This window comes from Camelus ferus, chromosome 9, assembly GCF_009834535.1.
Source record: "Camelus ferus isolate YT-003-E chromosome 9, BCGSAC_Cfer_1.0, whole genome shotgun sequence".
Classification (NCBI taxonomy): domain Eukaryota; kingdom Metazoa; phylum Chordata; class Mammalia; order Artiodactyla; family Camelidae; genus Camelus; species Camelus ferus.
Window position 1 is genome coordinate 65,473,659 of NC_045704.1, and position 19,551 is coordinate 65,493,209.

At 34.6% G+C, this 19,551-nt stretch overlaps 1 protein-coding gene across 1 annotated transcript in view; it reads right to left on the minus strand.

The window, feature by feature from the left end:
• Window positions 1–4: 4 nt before the first annotated feature.
• Window positions 5–19,551, minus strand: part of GLMN (glomulin, FKBP associated protein) — a 35,384-nt gene continuing 15,837 nt past the window's right edge. Inside the window, exons 10-19 of the mRNA XM_032487085.1 lie at window positions 18,183–18,213; window positions 17,988–18,077; window positions 17,033–17,074; window positions 16,869–16,942; window positions 14,547–14,631; window positions 11,589–11,698; window positions 10,806–10,869; window positions 1,867–1,978; window positions 993–1,075; window positions 5–885 (exon numbers count right to left, since the gene is read on the minus strand). Of these exons, the coding sequence (XP_032342976.1) occupies window positions 790–885; window positions 993–1,075; window positions 1,867–1,978; window positions 10,806–10,869; window positions 11,589–11,698; window positions 14,547–14,631; window positions 16,869–16,942; window positions 17,033–17,074; window positions 17,988–18,077; window positions 18,183–18,213 (787 nt within the window). The 3' untranslated portion in view covers window positions 5–789. The remainder of the gene's footprint in view (window positions 886–992; window positions 1,076–1,866; window positions 1,979–10,805; window positions 10,870–11,588; window positions 11,699–14,546; window positions 14,632–16,868; window positions 16,943–17,032; window positions 17,075–17,987; window positions 18,078–18,182; window positions 18,214–19,551) is intronic.

Here is a 19,551-nt window from a genome sequence, read left to right on the forward strand (position 1 = left end):
TTTATTTTCAGTTTTGTTAATTCATTTAGTAATGTTTAGAAAAAATTGGTACATACATATAAAATTCAGATGCAGTTTCTTAATGATACAAATTCAGTAGGGTAAACAATTATTTACTTGGAAATAAATATACAGCATTTTCTAGTTAGCCCCTTAGATTAAAGGAAAAGTCACAGGTACTTTTTAGCTTTTCCAAGAGCTAGCCAGTATTTCTAAAATTAATCTCTGCAGATGCTTTCACTTTGTAACTGCTGCTGGAGAACTGCTGGTAGAACTCTGTCCTCCTCTAGAGACAGAGAAAGCAAGGGAAGTTAAGTAGTTAACTGGTCTGAACTCAAAACTGCTCTCTAAGCGCTTATAGTGGTGTGATAGCCAGTTCCATACTAGGAGTTCTGAAATGTAACATACAACATCTAACTGGAACATAAGATTTATCAGTATTTTTATCAACTCACTACAACTATCTGAATGAATAAAAGCAATTCAAGTACATTTTATGAAGTCATATAATGTAAAATTATTAATTTGTATTGGATTTTTAACAGTTGTACTTAGAATACACATATGGGCATTATTTACCATGTAGATATCTTTTTAAAACCAAACAATGCCACTGATCTATAATGTATCATTACAGAAACAGATAAATAAGAAAAGCTACATTTATTTTCTATTGGTAAGTGTTTTACAGAAGAACTTTCATAAAGGTATTCAATAAATCTTAATGAAAAATATATTTTACTAATTTTTATTTAGGAGATGGAACTTTGACTTTATCTCTTATTTTCTTCAGAGGGTAGATTTTGTTTTCATTTCAATGAGTTCTTCTACTCGAGCCAGAACACTTTCAATCAAATCAAATGTGAAAAGAGCTGAATGTAGGACCTGCAATGCCAAGAAAAATTACTGTTATTAAGGCTGCCTTTAAAACCAAACAAAGCAAAAAAGAAAAGACTTCAGCTGGATATAGCGTTGAAAAATTCCAGATCTACCTTAAGCTGCATTTCAGGAGGCATATTAGGGATCTCTTCTCCACCCACAGTTACAGAACAAAGATCTTTAGACTTCTGGACTTCTGTAAGAGAAAAAAAAACGTGTCGCAACTCAACCACAACTCTCAGATTTCAGTAATAAATTTATAAGCTACTTTTATCACTTACTAACTTTAAAAGATGTCAGTTATTGGTGTCAATTAAGTCTTACTGTTTAATAGCTCAGGGTATGCTTAGATCAAGCTATAAATGAATAAAAATATCAAAATTCTGCAACATGTGAACTAATGTTTCTTTAGGTGAATGGCATTATTTAGGCATGTACAGGATGAATGAAATTTATAAACTTTTTTCTTTAATACATATACAGAATTATACCTGTCACACTGAAAAAGACAAAATTTCTAGTAAGGCCTGTACAAATACCACCATAGTGATCTGGAAAAGAGCACAAGATTATTATAATAGAATTGCTGACTTTAAAAACTAAGTCTAAGTCTAAGATTCTTTTTAATCATTTGTACAGATTTAGTTAAGGGTGAAGTGGGGGATGGACCCAGCACTACCAAAGGAAGTACAATGATGTCCAAACACTTTCAATACAATTAGATTCTTAATCAGAACTTGAGGTCTTAAATCAGAGTATGTTTCAGTTTGGTTTAAATCTCAGTTAACCCAATTTCAGTGTTAACTGGTGTATAGATTTGCTAAGAATCATTTTAATTGTAAATAAAATGACTTAGCTGTCGTGTTTCCCTGTTTGCTATAAATTAGACAAGTACATGATAAAGTTCTTTATTTCAAATATAAGTGACAGTTCAAAAATCTGACTAACTTTTAGACCTAACTGAAAATGAGATTGTACATTACCAACCTTGGCTGTTTTTAATTTCTGCTTCATAATGTGCTTTTGACATATTAAGTCCTATATGGAGTGGCTTTAAGAAATTCTTTTCAATCTTTTCGAGTTCTGTCCATAGTCCAGTCTGTTCAGAAGAATTAATGAAAGAATTATTTGGTTCAGCATTTACTGATTGCCTACTAGGATTAAACATGTGCTTTGAGTTGGAAAAACAAAAATGAGTAAGACATGACTCTTGCCTTTCAAAGTAGAGTTTCCTGTTTAACAATAGGAGTACATTCATTACTACATCTAGTTATTTTATATAAATACTAATCAAAGCAAAAAATAACAATCAAAATAAAAATGTACTTCAGTCAGTACATTCATTACTGTGCCATGTGGACCGATCCTGGTTTTGAGATCTGTAACATAGAAGTTTTATTCATGAGAAAATTATTTGAGGATAATCCACGCTTATAACACCCCCCCTGCCAATGACTCTACCCTATAAATCCCTTCAGCTCTTGATCTTTCAGTTGATTTCCTTGTCACAAATCTAGTTCCAGAGGGGTCTTTTTCTTCCCTATGAATGGAAATTTTTCTAACACAAAGCTGATACGGACTTTCTTGGTGATCAGTGTAGATGGAGATTTTACCTGCCCAGGACAGCTTAGGGTTATTTTGTCATCCGTACTGGAGGTTTTTATTCCAAGAGCATTTCCTCCTATAGTACTAGAGGAAGGGAATCACAAAGTCCTGATTTTTTTTTTTTTAAATCTGATTTTTTTTTTTTAAATAAAGAATGAAAGTAAGACAGGCAAAGAAAGAAAATTCATTGGTATTAGTATGTTTCCAGGTACTTTTTACAAAGGAAACTATCTTGGGCAAAGAAGAGAAACTCAGGAATCCAGTTATCCTTAACTAGAACTGGACCACTTGGAAACCTATTTTGTAATGAATTTATTTTGATCCAAGTGGTATATGACATCTTACATATACTGTACTCCAAAATAAAGTCTACGTATCTCCGTGTTGAATAATTTATAACTCATTGACTGTCACACATACCAATTTAAATCTCTCCTTTCTCATTATTCCTATATTGCTAGGAAAAGTAGAGGAATTATCAAGAATCCAAAACCTCAAAAATATGTGTACTTTTTCACTCAGCATCTATGAACTTATTTTGGTGAAGAATTAAAGATGTACGCTGTAATGACTCCACTGCAAAGATGTTTATAAAAATAATGTTTAAATAGTGAAAAATTGGAAGTAATGAAAGTATTTCACAACAGGAGATTGGTAAATTGTAGTATATCCACATAATGGAACATTACACAGTCATTAAAATAGTGTTCTTCAGTACATACTCATTTAAAAAATAAAACTGATTAAGTTGGATTTCATCAAAATTTAAAATTTCTGCTCTTTGAAAAATTCTATTATAATGAAAACATAAGCCACCAACTAGAAGAAAATATTTACAAAAAACATAGGTAATAAAGGACTTACATCCAAAATACAGGGAAGAGTTTCCTTTTAAAAAAGTTGGTTTAAGTTGAAAAGATTTCCTTTCACCCTTAACTTTACTTAGTAATAGAAATTCTTTGAAATCTTATTCCCAAAATAATGATAAATTTAATGTCTTATATTCCTTCTTTGGTGTAAATGAAGAACTAAGTTCACTAATTAATTCTCTTCAGCCAACAGGTTTAAAACCTAATTACTGATTCAGGATTTAAAAAATTAAATGTACTTTTTATCAAACATATTTTTTGAATGTCTTAAATTTCTCCTTTAGAAAGTAATGATTAAAAGTTTACAACAGAGAAGTGAGGTAAGTTTAACATATATAATCATGTTTTCCTTGTGGTTTCAAATTTTATTTCAGAGACACGCCAGAAAATCAGATATATATGTTAATTCTGTCACTCAGATACTATCTTTGAAAATATCTGCCAAATGAGGTTGCTTTTCAAGTAGAAAAACATACTATTCCTGAGTTCACATGCCCTATTTAGAACTTTCCATAGGAACAATAAATGAACTTTGATACGATACAGTGACTAGTCATGCTTAGCTCTGTACTCTGAAAAACAAGTTTCAAGAGTTTGGCTACTCAGCAAACTTTTAAAATTGACAATTTTCACCATCTTTATAATATATTTATAATATCTAGAGGGATTTCCTTGGATACCAAAACTTTCCAAAATAAAATACACTGACTTCAAACAACTTTGGTAGTGCTTCTGACAATTTAAAAAGATAACTGCCCACACCTCGGCTGTCACTTGTCATTCCTATAAAACATTTTCTACTTTAAGTTTTAATGACCTACAGTGTTTGCAATTCAGTAAATACAGCTAACCTTTAGATGTGTGTAAGTTTAAGTTAAACAATACAATGTCATATTGTTTTGCAAATACCAGATACCAACTTAAAAGTGTTGCACAATTTATAATAGGCCTCATCAAGAAGCATCATAGCCTTTGCACCCACATTGTACAAAATAGATCTGATAAAACATTGTTACCATTAGAACGTACTTTTAAATAAACTGATAGCATTATATCCATATATGCTGGAAAAATAATTCTTCCAGACCCGTGAGCCATTTTCTCATTTGCCAAATAATATGCAGTTATATATGCTGATATGTTTCTTTTTAACTTCTACAAAGACCAACAGAATGTTGGTAACTTCCATCTTTCAGAACATCAGGGGGCCTCATTCAGCATATTGTTTTTAGGTGTCTTTAATTATTTAAAGGTTTTAAGGTTTCATTAAAACTTGCCAAACTCTCATTTTCATTGGGAATTTACTTTTCATAAAACTATTATTTTAAATAATCTTAGCTTTAAAATCTTAACTTTATTTTCTTTTTTTTAAGAATGTGGCTCAAATTAAGTCAAGAGTTTACTAATTACAGAGTCAATATTTTTCTGAACACTGTCACTATTTAGTTTCAGATCAGTAGTTCAATGTGAACATGTTTCTGTATTTTACTTATTTTTCTCTTAAAAAAAAAGAATCTGAGTTCAGTGTATACATGCTAGTTTTACAGTTGTGATGAATTTGGAAAAAAATGTATGCTCCCTGATGAAGTTCATTTTGAAAATAGATTAAAATAATTTGACTGTAAAACTTGACAATTTTACTGACAGTAGGTACAATTCATTTCCCAACTAACCACATACTACGTTACTATAAAAGTAAACTGTACAGTGTTACAGCCCTTCTGCTCTGGTTATGGTCAGACTGACCATTAAATACATCGAGATGTTGGTAAACAATATACCATACATCTTATTCCTAGCCAATTTGTCATATCCCCTCCACTTTCAAACACTGTTCTTGGCAGTTGACTGCAAAATTTGCTGCAATATCCATAACTCTTAATCTGTGCAAGCAACCTGATATTTTCAATTACATTCCATTTCATTAAACTGATTTAATGTCTCACCAATATCCTTGGTCATGACCAGCGATTTGAAGAACACTGCTCTAAATTATATACCTGAGGAGAGAAGTGCTGAGTTGAAGTATTCTTCAGCTTCCCTGGATAATGCCAGACTGCTCTCCAAAAGAGATACCCAATCTGTCTGATCACTGTTCTGTATTCTCACCTGTGCTACCACCTGTTTAAACCTTTGCTGTAGTGATAGGTGTGAGACGGTACCTCACTGCAGTTACAAGTTAACACTTCCATAAACACTACTGATACTGGGAATCTTGTCTTGGGGTTACTGGCCATTTGGGTTTCATCTTCTGTGACCTGCCTGGACAGTATCTGTCCTTTACCTATTTTTTCTGATTTGTGGCCTTTTTCTTCTTGCTTTTGTAGTTGTTTTTTATACTAACTATTGGATGGAGGAAGGAAGATTTTTTTTCTCCCTTTGTGGCTTTTTCAGTTTGTACACATTTTCTTTTCCTTGAATAGGTTTTTGTTTTCATGTTACTAGGTTTATCAATCTGTTCGTTGGTGGTTAGTGTTTTTTTACTTACAAAACCTTTTTCCACCCTTAGGTCACAGGGGTATTCTCATATAATGTGTTCTAAAAATTTCCTAGTTCCCTTTCAACTTTAAGTCTTTAATCTGTTTGGAATTTTGTTTTGTGTATTATGTGAGCTAGGCATCAAATTCCACCCACACACACAAACCATTCCCACACACATACTGCTACATGTTTTCCTAAGTATCTCATATTTTAGTTGCAATTATAATAAAAATATTTTCTGGTTAACTAAGAGTCTTGATCATAATTATACACTTAATGTATCAAATGCTTTTTTTCCGTAATTATTGAGATGAACAAATATTTCCTCTACTTTAATCTATGAATTCATTATCTTGCATTAACGGAATAAACTCAACTTAGTCCTATGACTTAAAATTTTTTTGCTAGATCTGGCTTGGTATTATTAGTACCTATATTCATAAATGAGATTAGCCTTAACTTTACTTCAGGATACTATTCTAGTCTGTTTTGGTATTAAGGTGATATCTCACTGAATAGTTATAGCATTGGCTACAAATATTCTTTATCCAGTCTTTGGAACACTTTATATAAGACTTGAATATATGTGTCTTAAAAGTATGGTAAAATTATCCGTCCTTGTGATTTCTCTTAGAAGACTGTAGCAGTTGTGTTAGGTTATCTTTTAACAAATTCCATTTCATTGAAGTTTCCAAATTACTGTTAACGTTTTCATATAATTTTCTTCTTGTTTTTCAATCTGTGCTGTATTTATACTTATACTTCCTTTTTAATTAATAACATATTGTATCTTCATGCATTTTTCAAGTCGATCTTGCCAGAAATTCATTAATAATTTTATATTCTTCTCTGATGAAAGCATTTAAATTTGGAAAGTTTTCTCTAGGCGTCACTTTAGCTACATCTCACCAGTCTTACTATATAGCATTTCATTATCCTTCTGTTCTAAATAGTTGATATGATCTTTTATTATAAACAAACATCACATAAAATAGATTTTATTTATAATTCATAATATTTTAATAAAGGTTCTCAAACTTCACTATGCTACTTAAAAACATAGATTTCTGTACTTTACTCAGAGGCTTTGAGTAGATTTGGGGCTGAACCCAGAAATTTGCATTTACATATATATAAATATACATAAATAAATATATTTTAAATATATAAAATACCTAGTGATTTTGAGTAGGATCATATGTTAAGAAACAGTGATCTAGAATGCCAAGGAAGAACTGAATTTTTAATTAAAAACTTTAAAAATTAATTTAAAATTTAAGTAGTTATGTGTTGCTACTGTCTACTGTGTTGGACAATGCAAATCTAGGAGATCTTTATTAAGAACGTAGTTCTTAATGCCAATAATTTAATACACAGCCCATAATCTAAAACTTACAAGGTAATAAAAATGTGCCAAAATTAGGCTAAAGAAAACTTGTTGCACATTCTGTTCAGCATAATTCCATAAATTTTTCATATGGTGAAAACAGTAACATTATTAGAAGCATGTAAGAGTGAAGAAGCTGTGGAAACAAGAATATTTTCTGTCTTACATTAAGGTTACTCGATCTTTAAAAAAAACCCTACAAAGAAAGTCATCTTACCATTTATCTTCAGTATCTAAAAAAAGTAACAAGATTTTTTAAAATAGTTAAAAGGATAAAAATTTGAAATGTTCACAAATGCTTACTTTTAATTTTATACCCGAGTAACTCACTGCTGGAGTAGTTCTGAAGTCTTTTCAGTTCTAGAGCCTAACTGTGCATTTCAACACTTGCAGCCTACCTCACAGAAGGATTAGGCAGTCTTACACCACAGTGACACTGACTGCCAGAATAGACAGGAGCCTTGCAAAGGATACAGTCAACCATGATAATGAGGAAATAAAAAGGAAATGAGTAAGACCCAGTTTTCCCCTTTCTCCTAATTTGTAAATGAGTTATTTACGAAGTCATATTGTAGAACTTCTGCCGTTTGTAATATTAAGGAGCATGCATAGCCTGACGTCATCTGGCTCTGCAGATAACACACAAGGGATATATTTTAATCTTGGAGAAAGAAACAATTTAAATAGAACCAGAAAGGTGGATTATATAGAACTATATGTATATGTATATATGCCAGATATTTATTGGTTTTTCCTAAACAAAAAAACACAAGGATACATTACATAATTCAGTTTTTTAAAATTCCTGGTACGAACTCATGGCCTTTACAATCTCACATTGTTTCCCTTGTCCCTGTTTCATTTTACATATTAAAATCACAAACTATTTTGGAAAAAGAACATGTAAGCAGGTGGACATGAAAGGACATGAGTAGACTGGACAGAGGATGCGGGATAAAATTATGGGCTGTGTATTAGAATAAGTGAATGTAATTCAATAATTAATACTCATTTAGATACCTGCCAAATGATACAGAATACTAGGTCTAAAAACTAAGTTGGCTTTACCAGGACAGATGGAGGGTCAAGAAGTTACATAAAACTGAAGTGTGGGAGAAGGAGCCTGTAACTTATGCAGATAAAGAGGCATGAGATGGTCAGGTAAGAAGGGAAATGATTTGTGAAAAGAGTAAGTCAGTTGACAGTAACCAAAAATAGCAGGAAAAGAAATAGATGATCATTCAATTATGAATCACTTTGTTTTGTATTTTAATAATTCTGTTCTTATTTAATTTTTCTATACACCTTTATGATTACTTTTCAAAAGTTTTTTATCTGACTAGTTACCATCTCAGCACACTTAACTGGTCAAAACTAGGTACTGGTAGGAGTCCTGAATAAAACTACCTACAGTTCACCACTAGAGTATCATTTTGTTTCCCCTTAAAGTTTCTTAAAATTCAGAAGCTGTCATTTTTTGATTAACCACAGCAGACAGATCGGCCTTTCATTTATATATGTGACCTATTGTGATTGCACTTGGGAGAAATGCTTCCATGATGAGCAAGCTTCCTCAAAAGTGTCAAGGTGCCATCTTGTACTGATTTTTTGCTCATTTCCTTGGTATGATAATTCTTACAGTAACTTGCATAGCAATACTCTGGAATATTTGATCTCTAAGAAAAATTTTTAAAAAACCATTAAATAAGAAAGCAATCTTACAAAGCTGGTTATATCCTTTTCTTCACCATATAATGTTCAAGTCAAATAAATGCGAGGCATTGTGGATATCACAGTGGACATGGCATAATGCTAATCTGCTCCGTCCTTCCTCTGTAGGCAGAGGCCCATCAAATAAATCTATCACTCTTAATCAAGAAGATTCTTTTTCTTTCTGTCAAGCAAGTCAGATCATCTTTAGATATGGTCTCTTCCTGATGTAAGTAAACACTCATACCATACACCCTAAGGACACCTTCCTGAAGCCTCAGGGCTTCCACTGCTGCTGAATTTAGAAACTCCGCTGGAAAGGAGTCAAGATTTAGTTTGTGATTCAAAGGTTCTGGTCACAGCCTGGGGTCATAGCTACCTCTACCACTTAAGTAGGTATATGTATTTGTGCAAGTCAAAGATCCTTCCTGGGCCTACATTATCTATGAAAAATAAAAACTAAAGAGTACTTATAGCATTGTGAAGAATAAATAAATGATAGCATCTGGCAAGAACAGAGATTGCCACTGGCAGGGGAAGTGATGGGTGTGGAGTGATGAGGTCAGAGTTAATGGAAGGAAAACAGGGGACTTCTTGTGATGATAGTAATATTCTATATTTGATAAGGATTTGGATAACAGATCTATGCATTTGTTAAAACTCACTGAATGTACAGTTAAAAATTGTGCATTTCATTTTATGTAAACTTTAACTGAAAGAAAAACTACAGATACACAGCTCTTCTTTATTCGTGGGAAAGGATGCTTATATCTGCAGTTTAGCTTGAAATGCATTAAGAAATAAGAGACTGATAGATAGAGTAGAGAGATAGATACATGATAAAGGTGGAGTAAAATGTTAATGGTAGAATGGTGGTGATGGGTAAATCAGTAATCACTGTAAAATTCTTTCAACTTGGCTGTATGTTTGAAAAATTTTATAAAATGTTAGGGGAAAACACCACCCTAGTACAGAGTTTGCACTAGTCAATGATAGGAAATAACTATTTGGGGCTCAAGAAGGATGAACAGGAGGTCAAGTCACCAAATCTAACAGATCAGTCAAGAAGGAAGGAAGCTGCTACTTTTCTTAAACTTTTCATCCCAAATCATGACTTACTTATTTTTAAAAAAAAAAAAAACTCTTTGGCATTCTTAAATAAAAATCAGTTACTTTCATTTTTTTTATTACTTTCTAAAAAAGAAATTAACAACACTTGTGATTCAGGTAGCCAGCGTTAATAGAGGTGACACACATACAGAAAGCAAGTATGAGAATGGAGTAGGCAGGAAGAAGATGAAAAGCAAATGATTTTACTGTATGACAGACCTCCCTCAAACAGTTTTCTGTGTATTGAATACTTACAGTGATGCACTGTTGTGTTTTTTTTTTAAACTCAACTTCCTATGCATTATTCAAAAGGTGCTATTACCAGGGTCAGGTTTAGTACTGAATATGCTTGAATTTGTCATGTCTGATGAGGGGATATCAAATTATCAGATGATTTTATTTTATATAGCTCAGATTTAAATCACGAGCTATAGGTAGAGGTAAGTGAACAGGGTGCCCAAATACATGTTGAGTTCCAAAAGGTTATCTCAGGACCTGCGACTGACCTACTGCAGTGCAGCAAGGTTGAACAATGCTTACGGCAAGAGAGCAGAGGTACAACAGGGAAAAGAAAGGGAAGTGGATGTGGGGTGGGAAGGGCTCCTGGGAATTAACTGCAGGTTTAAGAATAATCATTGGCACTTCTCACAACTTTGTAGCTGGGTAAAATATTAACTACTGGCTTAAGTAAGTATTGATAAGAAAATATAAAACATACCTTATGCATTCTAGACAATAGTTTGTTTTTCAAAATTTTCACTTACTTGATTGTCATTTTCATTATCTTTGATAACCAAATACCTCAATAAATTTAATGAGGCCATTATCCTGTTAATTAAAAATATATAATTTGTTACTTACAGTATAATTTTATATAATCAACAATTTCAGTACATAAAAGGTAAGTTAAAACCTTAGGTATATTTTTACAATTATGTTTACCATTAGAAACTTTTCCCTTTAACATTTCACCACACTTCTTATCCATTTAACGTTAACTTATCACTCTTCTCAAGTTCATCAAATACAACTGTGAAAATTACTATTCTTTTTTCTCCAAGGGCAACCTGTTATCTTTAATATCTCTTGCTTCCTGAATTTTAAGATTCCTTTTATAAATGCTCACAACTGTTTCTCAACATCCATTATAGTATACCGAAAGTAAAATTACATGTTCTATATGGAAGAAAAAATGATGTATGTCCTGGAGAACAAAACAATAAAACCCAAATACATAAGCCTTTTATAAGTTATATACATGAAATTCTTAGTTTTCAGTCACCAGTGCTATTGTTCCAAATCCCCATGGGCTAGACTGGAATGCTGGGTACCTTCAAAGTACAAAACCATACTGTTAGTCAGACTTCTGGAAAGAAGACTTTTTTTGTTTTTACTTAATACCTAATTACTTAAATATGAAAATCCTTATGTAATTTTATGAGTTAACCATAGATTATAAAATCACAGGAAAATACATTTTATTTTGATAAGGGATTTCACATTTTATTCTGAATTTACTGTGTGAACCTTAGCAACAGTCACCTCACCTATCTGAGTTTTGCAGTAGATCTGTTTCAGCACCCTCTGGGAGAAGGAGCACCAGATCTAGAAGGGAAATCAGCTGTGGTCCTGTGAACCATTTGTTGTCATGTGTTCTCTGAAAAGCAAAATGAAAATTGGGAAACATTTTAAATAATAGGCTGATAAATTCCTGTTTTTCTAATACCCTGTAACTATTAAAGTAAACCATTACACATTTAAAATACACATCTTAAAACTTTAATTTCCATTTCTTCATTCACTATTTCCAGACACCTAGAACAAACTCTGCCAGTCTGAGCGCATCGGTGCACTTTTTCTCTCTGTATGTGGAGTCACTGAGTATTCCCAACAGACTTCAGTTTCCATTCATATTTCAGAAGTGTGCAGCAAAACAAAAAGGAATCATTATCAGCTCAAAGAATTAATACAATTTAAATCTCCAGTTAACAAATTTCAAAATCAGGTATTAAAGAGTAAAAATGGGGGATAAATATACAGGCATATCTCAGTTCACTGCACTTCACTTTATTGCATTTTACAGATACACAGATACTGCATTTTTTACATATTGTGGGTTCATGGCAACCCTGTGTTTAGCAAGTCTGTCAGCACCACTTTTCTAGCAGCATTTGCTCACTTTGTGTCTCTGTATCACATTTTGGTAAATCTCAAAAAACTTTCAAACTTCCATTATTATATATTTGTTATTGTGATCTGTGATCTTTGATGTTACTACTGCAACTGTTTTGGGGTGCCACGAACCATGCCCATATAAGACTACAAACTTAATTGAAGTTGTGTGTGTTCTGGCTGCTCCAGTGACAGGCCATTCCCTGGTCTCTCTGCCTCTCCTCAGGCCTCCCTATCCCTTGCGACACAATACTGAAATTAGGCAATTAATAACCCTACAGTGACCTCTAAGTGTTCAAGTGAAAGGAAGAGTTGCACGTCTCTCGCTTTAAATCAAAAGCTAGAAAAGATTAAGCTTAGAGAGGAAGGCATGTCAAAGGCTGAGCCAAGGCCTTTGGCAAAGGCCTCTTGTGCCAAACAGCTAAGCCAAGTTGCGAACACAAAGGAAAACTCCTGAAGAAAAGCGAAAGTGCTACCCCAGTGAACACACAAAGGGTAAGACAGTGAAACAGCCTTACTGCTGGGGTGGAAAAAGCTTGTCTGGATGGATCAAACCAGCCACAACATTCTCTTAAGCCCAAACGTAATTAATCCAGAGCGAGGTCCTAACTCTCTTCAGTTCTATGAAGGCTAAGAGAGGAAGCTGCAGAAGAAAAGTCTGAAGCCAGCAGAGGTTGGTTCATGAGGTTTAAGGAAAGAAGTCTCCCCAGAACATAAATGTCCAAGATAAAGCAGCAGGTGCTAATGCTGACGCTGCGGCGAGTTACCCAGAAGACCTAGCTAAGACAGGTAAGGAGGGTGGCTACACTAAAGAGAGCTTTTCAGTGCAGATGGAAACAGGCTCATGTTGAAAGGAGATACCACCTAGGACTTTCATAGCTGGAGAGAAGTCACTGCCTTCAACGTTTCAAAGGACAGGACAGGCTGGCTCTCAAGAGCAGTAACACAGCTTGACGATGAAGCCAGTGCTCACTTAGTGTTCTGAACATCCTGGGGCTCTTCAGAATTACGCTAGATCTACTCTGCCTGTGCTACAAATGTAACAACAAAGCCCTGAGGACAGCACATCTCCTCATGACGTGGTATTTTAACCCCACTGTTGAGATCCACTGCTCCGAAAAAAGACTCCTTTCAAAACACTAACTGCTCACTGGCAACGCACCTCATCCCCCAAGAGCACTAATGGAGCTGGATGATGAGATTAACGTTGTTTTCGCGCCTGTTCACACAGCATCCGTTCCGCAGCCCGCGGGGCAAGGAGTAATTCTGACTTTAAAGTCTTATTCTTTAAGAAATACATTTTACAAGGCTATAGTTGCCGTAGACAGTGATTCTTCTAGTGGATCTGGGCAGAATAAACTGAAAACATTCCAGAAAGGATTCACCATTCTAGATGCCATCAAAGAACATTCATGATTCAGAGGAAAAGGTCAGAATATCAACATTCACGGGTCTTTGGAAGAAGTTGATTCCAACCCTCATGGATGACTTAGAGAGGGTCAAGACTTCAGTGGAGAAAGTAACTGTAAATGTGGTGGAAAGTGCAAGAGAACTAGAATTATAAGTGGAGCCTGAAGATGTGACTGAACTGCTGCCACCTCATGGTCAAACCTGAATGGATGAGGAACTGGTTCTTACGGATGAGCAAAGAGAGTGGGATTCCTGAGATGGAACCTACTCCTGGTGAAGATGCTGAAATGACAACAAAAGCCTTAGAATGTTATATAAACTTAGTTGATAAAGCAGTGGCAGGGTTTGAGAGGACTGACTCCAATTATGAAAGAAGTTCTGCTGTGGGTAAAATACTGTCATACAGCATTGCGTGCTGCAGAGATTGTTCACTACAGGAAGAGGCGACTGATGTAGCCAACTTCACTGCTGTCTGACTCTAGGAAACATGCCCGTCACCCAGACCTTTAGTCACCACCCTCATCAGTAAGCAGCCACTGACATCGAGTCAAGACTCTGCGCCAGAAAAAAGATGGCAACTTGCTGAGGCTCTAATGATACTAAGCATTTTTTAGAAATAAGTATTTTAAGATTAAGGTATGTACATTGTTTTTTTAGACATAATGCTGTTGTGCATGTAATAAACTACAGTACAGTGTAATTAATTTTGATATGCACTGGGAAATCAAAAAATTTATGACTTGCTTTATTGCAGTTTTTGCTTTATTGTGATGGTCTGGAACCAAACCTGCAATATCTCCGAGGTGTGCCCGTACACAAATATTAGAGATAGAAAAAGACCACGGGGCAAAAATCTACATAAGAATAAATGTATCCTACAAAGTAAAATAAACTGATAATTGACACCTTGGTTATGCTCTTACCTTTAATGACACATCAATTTGATTTTTGATATTTTGAATAATAAAGGCCTCCACACCTGAGTGATTACTTGTATTCAGTAAGCACCTTAAAAGCAAAAGTACATTTGAAATTATCCTGGACTGCACTGTAATTAAAATGATGAAAGTTTTACAAATTCAGATGGGCCATGTGTTATTTCTAGGAATACAAAAACCAGAGAGGACAATTAGCAAGGTGATCAACTAACTGCAAAGATCACCTATTATGGTTATTGCCCTCACTAGCTGCAAATTCTATTGTTCTTTTAACTGAAATATAGTCAGTTATAATATGTCAATTTCTGGGGTGGAGGGTGGGAAGGGATAGACTGGGATTTCAAAATTGTAGAATAGACTACACTGTATAGCACAGGGAAATATACACAAAATGTTATGATAACTCACAGAGAAAAAAATGTGACAATGAGTGTGTATATGTCCATGAATAACTGAAAAATTGTGCTGAACACTGGAATTTGAAACAACATTGTAAAATGATTATAAATCAATAAAAAATGTTAAAAAAAATAATATGTCAATTTCTGGTGTACAGCATAATGTTTCAGTCATACATATACATACATCGTTTTCATACTCTTTTTCACTATAGGTGACTACAAGATATTGAATATAGTTCCCTGTGCTATACAGAAGAAATTTGTTTTTTATCTATTTTATATATATAGCAGTTAACATTAGCACTTCTCAAACTCCCAATATATCCCTCCCCAAGACTTTCCCACCAGTAACCATATCATAGGTTTGTTTACTATGCCTGTGAGTCTGTTTCTGTTTTGTAGATAAGGTCATTAGTGTCTTCTTTTTTCTTTCCTTTTTTTTTTTAAGATTCCACATATGAGTGATATCATGTGGTATTTTTCTTTCTCTGACTTACTTCACTTAGAATGACTATCTCCAGATCCATCCACATTGCTGCAGATGGCATTATTTTATTCTTTTTTATGGCTGAGTGGTATTCCATTATATAAATATACCACAGCTTCTTTATCCAGTCACCTGTTAGACTGCTTCCATGTCTTGGCTATTGTAAATAGTGCTATGAACATTGGGGTGCATGTATCTGTTCAAATTAGAGTTCCCTCTGGATATATCCCCAGGAGTGGGACTGCTGGATCGTATGGTAAGTCTATTTTTATTTTTTTGTTTTCCATAATGGCTACATTATGGCTATTTTATTTTCCATAATGGCTACATTCCCAGCAACAATGTAGGAGGGTTCCCTTTTCTCCACTCCCTCTTTAGCAGCAAATTCTATTTTAATTGAATCTTTCCAATAAGAAATTTCTATAAAGCCAAATTTGAATCTTTTTATGCACGTAGTTGCAATGCTTTCACATGGGAAGAATGGGCACTAGTATAGTATCCTAAAAACTAAAAGTACTCCCAGTGAAAGTAGACTAGTCTGGTTAGACTAACTTAATTACAATGAAAGTAAACAATCGATTAGCTTAAGAAAAAGGCAGAGTTTTTTCGTAGGGAAACAAAATAGGTAGATGAGAATAGGAAGCTGGTAGGAGACCTAAGCATCAAACTGCGATTTCATAAACCTGCCCTGACTCTGGCAGTAGAAAAGAAGACAGGAGCAGGAGTTAGTACTGGCCAGTCCCAAAACAGACTTCTCAGCACGTAAACACTGCCCCAGTTTGGTTTTAACTGAGATTTATATATAGCTGACAGCACAATAAGGTCCACAGGCCAAATCCCGCTGCTGCCTGCTGTTTTACTGGAACACACGCACCCCTCCACCAAGACAAAGCTGAGCGGCCGCGGCAGACGCCACATGGCCTGCACGCCCATGCCTGCTTACAGCCCTCTGCAGAGAGTGTGCCAACCCTGAACTCGGAGAGCGGCTGGAATCTACCCCCTCAAACAGCACTATGAAGGAGCTCCCCTGTTAAGTTCAAGTGGACACTCTGCCCAGAGTTGTAATTCCAGCGCCATTAATTTCAACTGTGAATAACAGAGGTTACTGACGTATCTAAAGTTCTAGCAGGAGCCCCAGCAGTCTCAGCTCAATCTCTTAAGTCTGTTTTAATTTTGGAGAACTTCAGTTAATCAAATTGAAATACGTATTATTATTTATGTAATATATATTGATACATGTATCCATAATTTTTGATTAGCTTTTCCCTACCCACCACAGATAAGAGAATTTATTATAATATGGCTTCCAGCCAGAGTGGAATTACATGTAAAATACACCAAAATACAATAACCTAGAATAATTAATGGCATTAATTTGGTTTTTAACCAACTTTGCAATTAACCATTCTCAATACATACCTAAATAATGTATATTTGCCTTGTGATTCCAACTTGTTAATATACAACTGAAGCACAGCTAAACCCTTTTTTCTCTAAAATGGAACAAATAATATTGTTACATAAACTAAAGATTAAATTGTTTATTAAAACTTATTATCATTCAGTCCCAAACATGTACATACCAGTGTCTCAGTGGGGCAGAGTGTCATTATTTTGACTAAGCCCTGGAAATTTAAAAAAAATTAATTCAAATGTTAATAGATTATATTTACTACAAGGACTATATTATTGGTGGATACTCTAAAAATGCAGAGAAGTGCGGGTAGGAGATTTTAAAATGAAGGAAGCTTTTCCCTGAGCCTTCCATTCCACTTCTAGGTCTACAGGAAGCTAAATACAACCCATTTTGTAAGTGACCCTGAGCTGGGCGGTATGAAGTGTAAATCTACAAGTGAAGGGTAATTTTCAGTTACGTCTACAGAGTGGCAAAAAAATGAAATCGAACATGCTGAAATGTAACCCCATTGATCTAAAATAATCAGGCTTAATATACTAACAAAAACCATATTTTTTCATTTAAAAAGTGGAAAAACAAGTTTCTACACAGACATCTGAGGACCTACTTGGCTATGACAGCTAACAGTATAAAAATAAACAGGCAGAAGAAATCACAGGAGGGAAAAACAAAATGTCCTTCTAGTAATGAGTTAATGCATGCCTTGACGGAGTCCTGAGGACTTGAGTTATGCTCAAAATAAAAGGGCTTCATTTTCTAAGGTTCCTACAGAAGCAAAGTGTTAAGGAATACAGTTACATTTTCTACTAGATGCTGTGCTGTCGACTGTGGCAACCACTAGCCACGTACAGCTACGTACGTTTAAATTAACTTACATTAAATAAAATTAAGAGTTCAGTTCCTGAGTCACACCAGCCGTATTTCACGTGCTCAGTGTGGCTAGTGGTTCTCAAACTGCATGGCACAGATAACAGAATGCTTTACTATCACAGAGTTCTGCTGGACAGCACGGCCCTAGTTTCAGAGGACATGGAGAAGAAAGTGGGAGAGGAGCCTGAAAAGACCTGAAGTTCAGACAAGCAAAGGGACCTCTTCAAGATTAGAATGCATACTTCACTCACCTGAGGCACAGTAAGGAAACTCTTGATTTCTAAGTACTGGTGAAGCAGACTGTTGTCCTCTAATCTCAACAAACCGTTCTCCAACAGATCCTACAGGTTAAGGTACATGCAGAGACACATAAATGGTAAAGTCAGTAGCTGTATTTGTCAACATGATTATGCATTTAAATTACAATGGGTGCAAACAAATCTTACCAATCCTTTGGAGAAAACAGACTCCTCTGTTCTGAAAGAGAATATTAAAATTTATCAACATGGTTTTCTAAACTGTTTTAAAATTAATTTTCGTTTTAGGAAAAATAAAGCAAAAATTGAAATTTAAATACTTTAAAAATATGTATCATTAAGGAGAAATTCTGTTGAAGAACTTAGTCAGAATTCTGAATCCATTTTTGATCTGTCTTTTGATTTCTACTGACATCCATATCTAACCAAAATCAGCCCACTGAGCGCTTACTCCTGGTATCAGATCAATAGATCTCCAACCGCAAGTGCTAAGAAATCAACTGTACCTTATACAGTGCTAAGCATTTTAGTTGATTAATCAGTAAAACTTTTTCAATTCTTTATACATATAAAAAATTAATGCGTCCCCTTGCGATCATGTATTTTTTAAAGGTTTGCGATCATTGTTAACTAGGTAAAATCTGTGGCAAAAAATATTTATCTCAGGCTCCAGGTTCTTATTCTAACCAAATAAGGAATTAAAGTGTTACAGTTTTTGGCTCAATGACTAAACAGTTTGGAAATCTTAAGACTACAGAGCTTAAGATTCAAATCAACAAGTATTCTCTTTTCATAAATAAAAAAGAAACTAAGTAAAAAATGTAAAATCATTAAGACATACATAAGACAGTAAATTTACAGAGTTAGTAACTGCTTGTGCCAGGAGACCCTTGGAAATTCCTGCCTTGTAGGCCGAGGCTTTGGACATCTGCCATGTTACAAATCTTCCTTCACCTCGGAAGAGATGGGATTAATACACTATCACTAGTGTTCCTAGAGGAAGTACTGAAAGGCCCTGGCTGATCTCAAGAGATAATTAAAAGGTTACAGGAAAAGAAAACAAAGCATACAGAGCTTTGTAAAATTCTTAAGTATCTGTCTGGGAAACTATGCAAACATATTACTTTGTAATGTTTTTTAAAAGAGCGTCTTTCTTCTTATTGGTGCCTCAAATGAGAAAAGATATTGAATGGGACCACTGTTAGTAATCTAAGTTATAAAACGTGGAGTCAAGACACCTCCTTCCTTTTGATGTAGTTCACAGAATTTGTCCATGAAGCAAAGCCACGGATGAATGTCTTTTTTATTGGCCACCCCTTCTTAGATGGAAGAGGCTGCAGTGGGACAGAGGTTTTCTCAAACAACAACTTCTGAAATAAGCAAAGAAACCTCAGAAGCAGATGACTGGAAATCTCCTTAAAAGACAATTTTTTTAAGTTATTTTTATTTGGGGGGTAATAACTAGGTTAACTTATTTGTTTTTAGAGGTACTGGGGATTGAACCCAAAACCCTGTGTATGCTAAGCATGTACTCTACCACTTGAGCTATGCCCCCCCA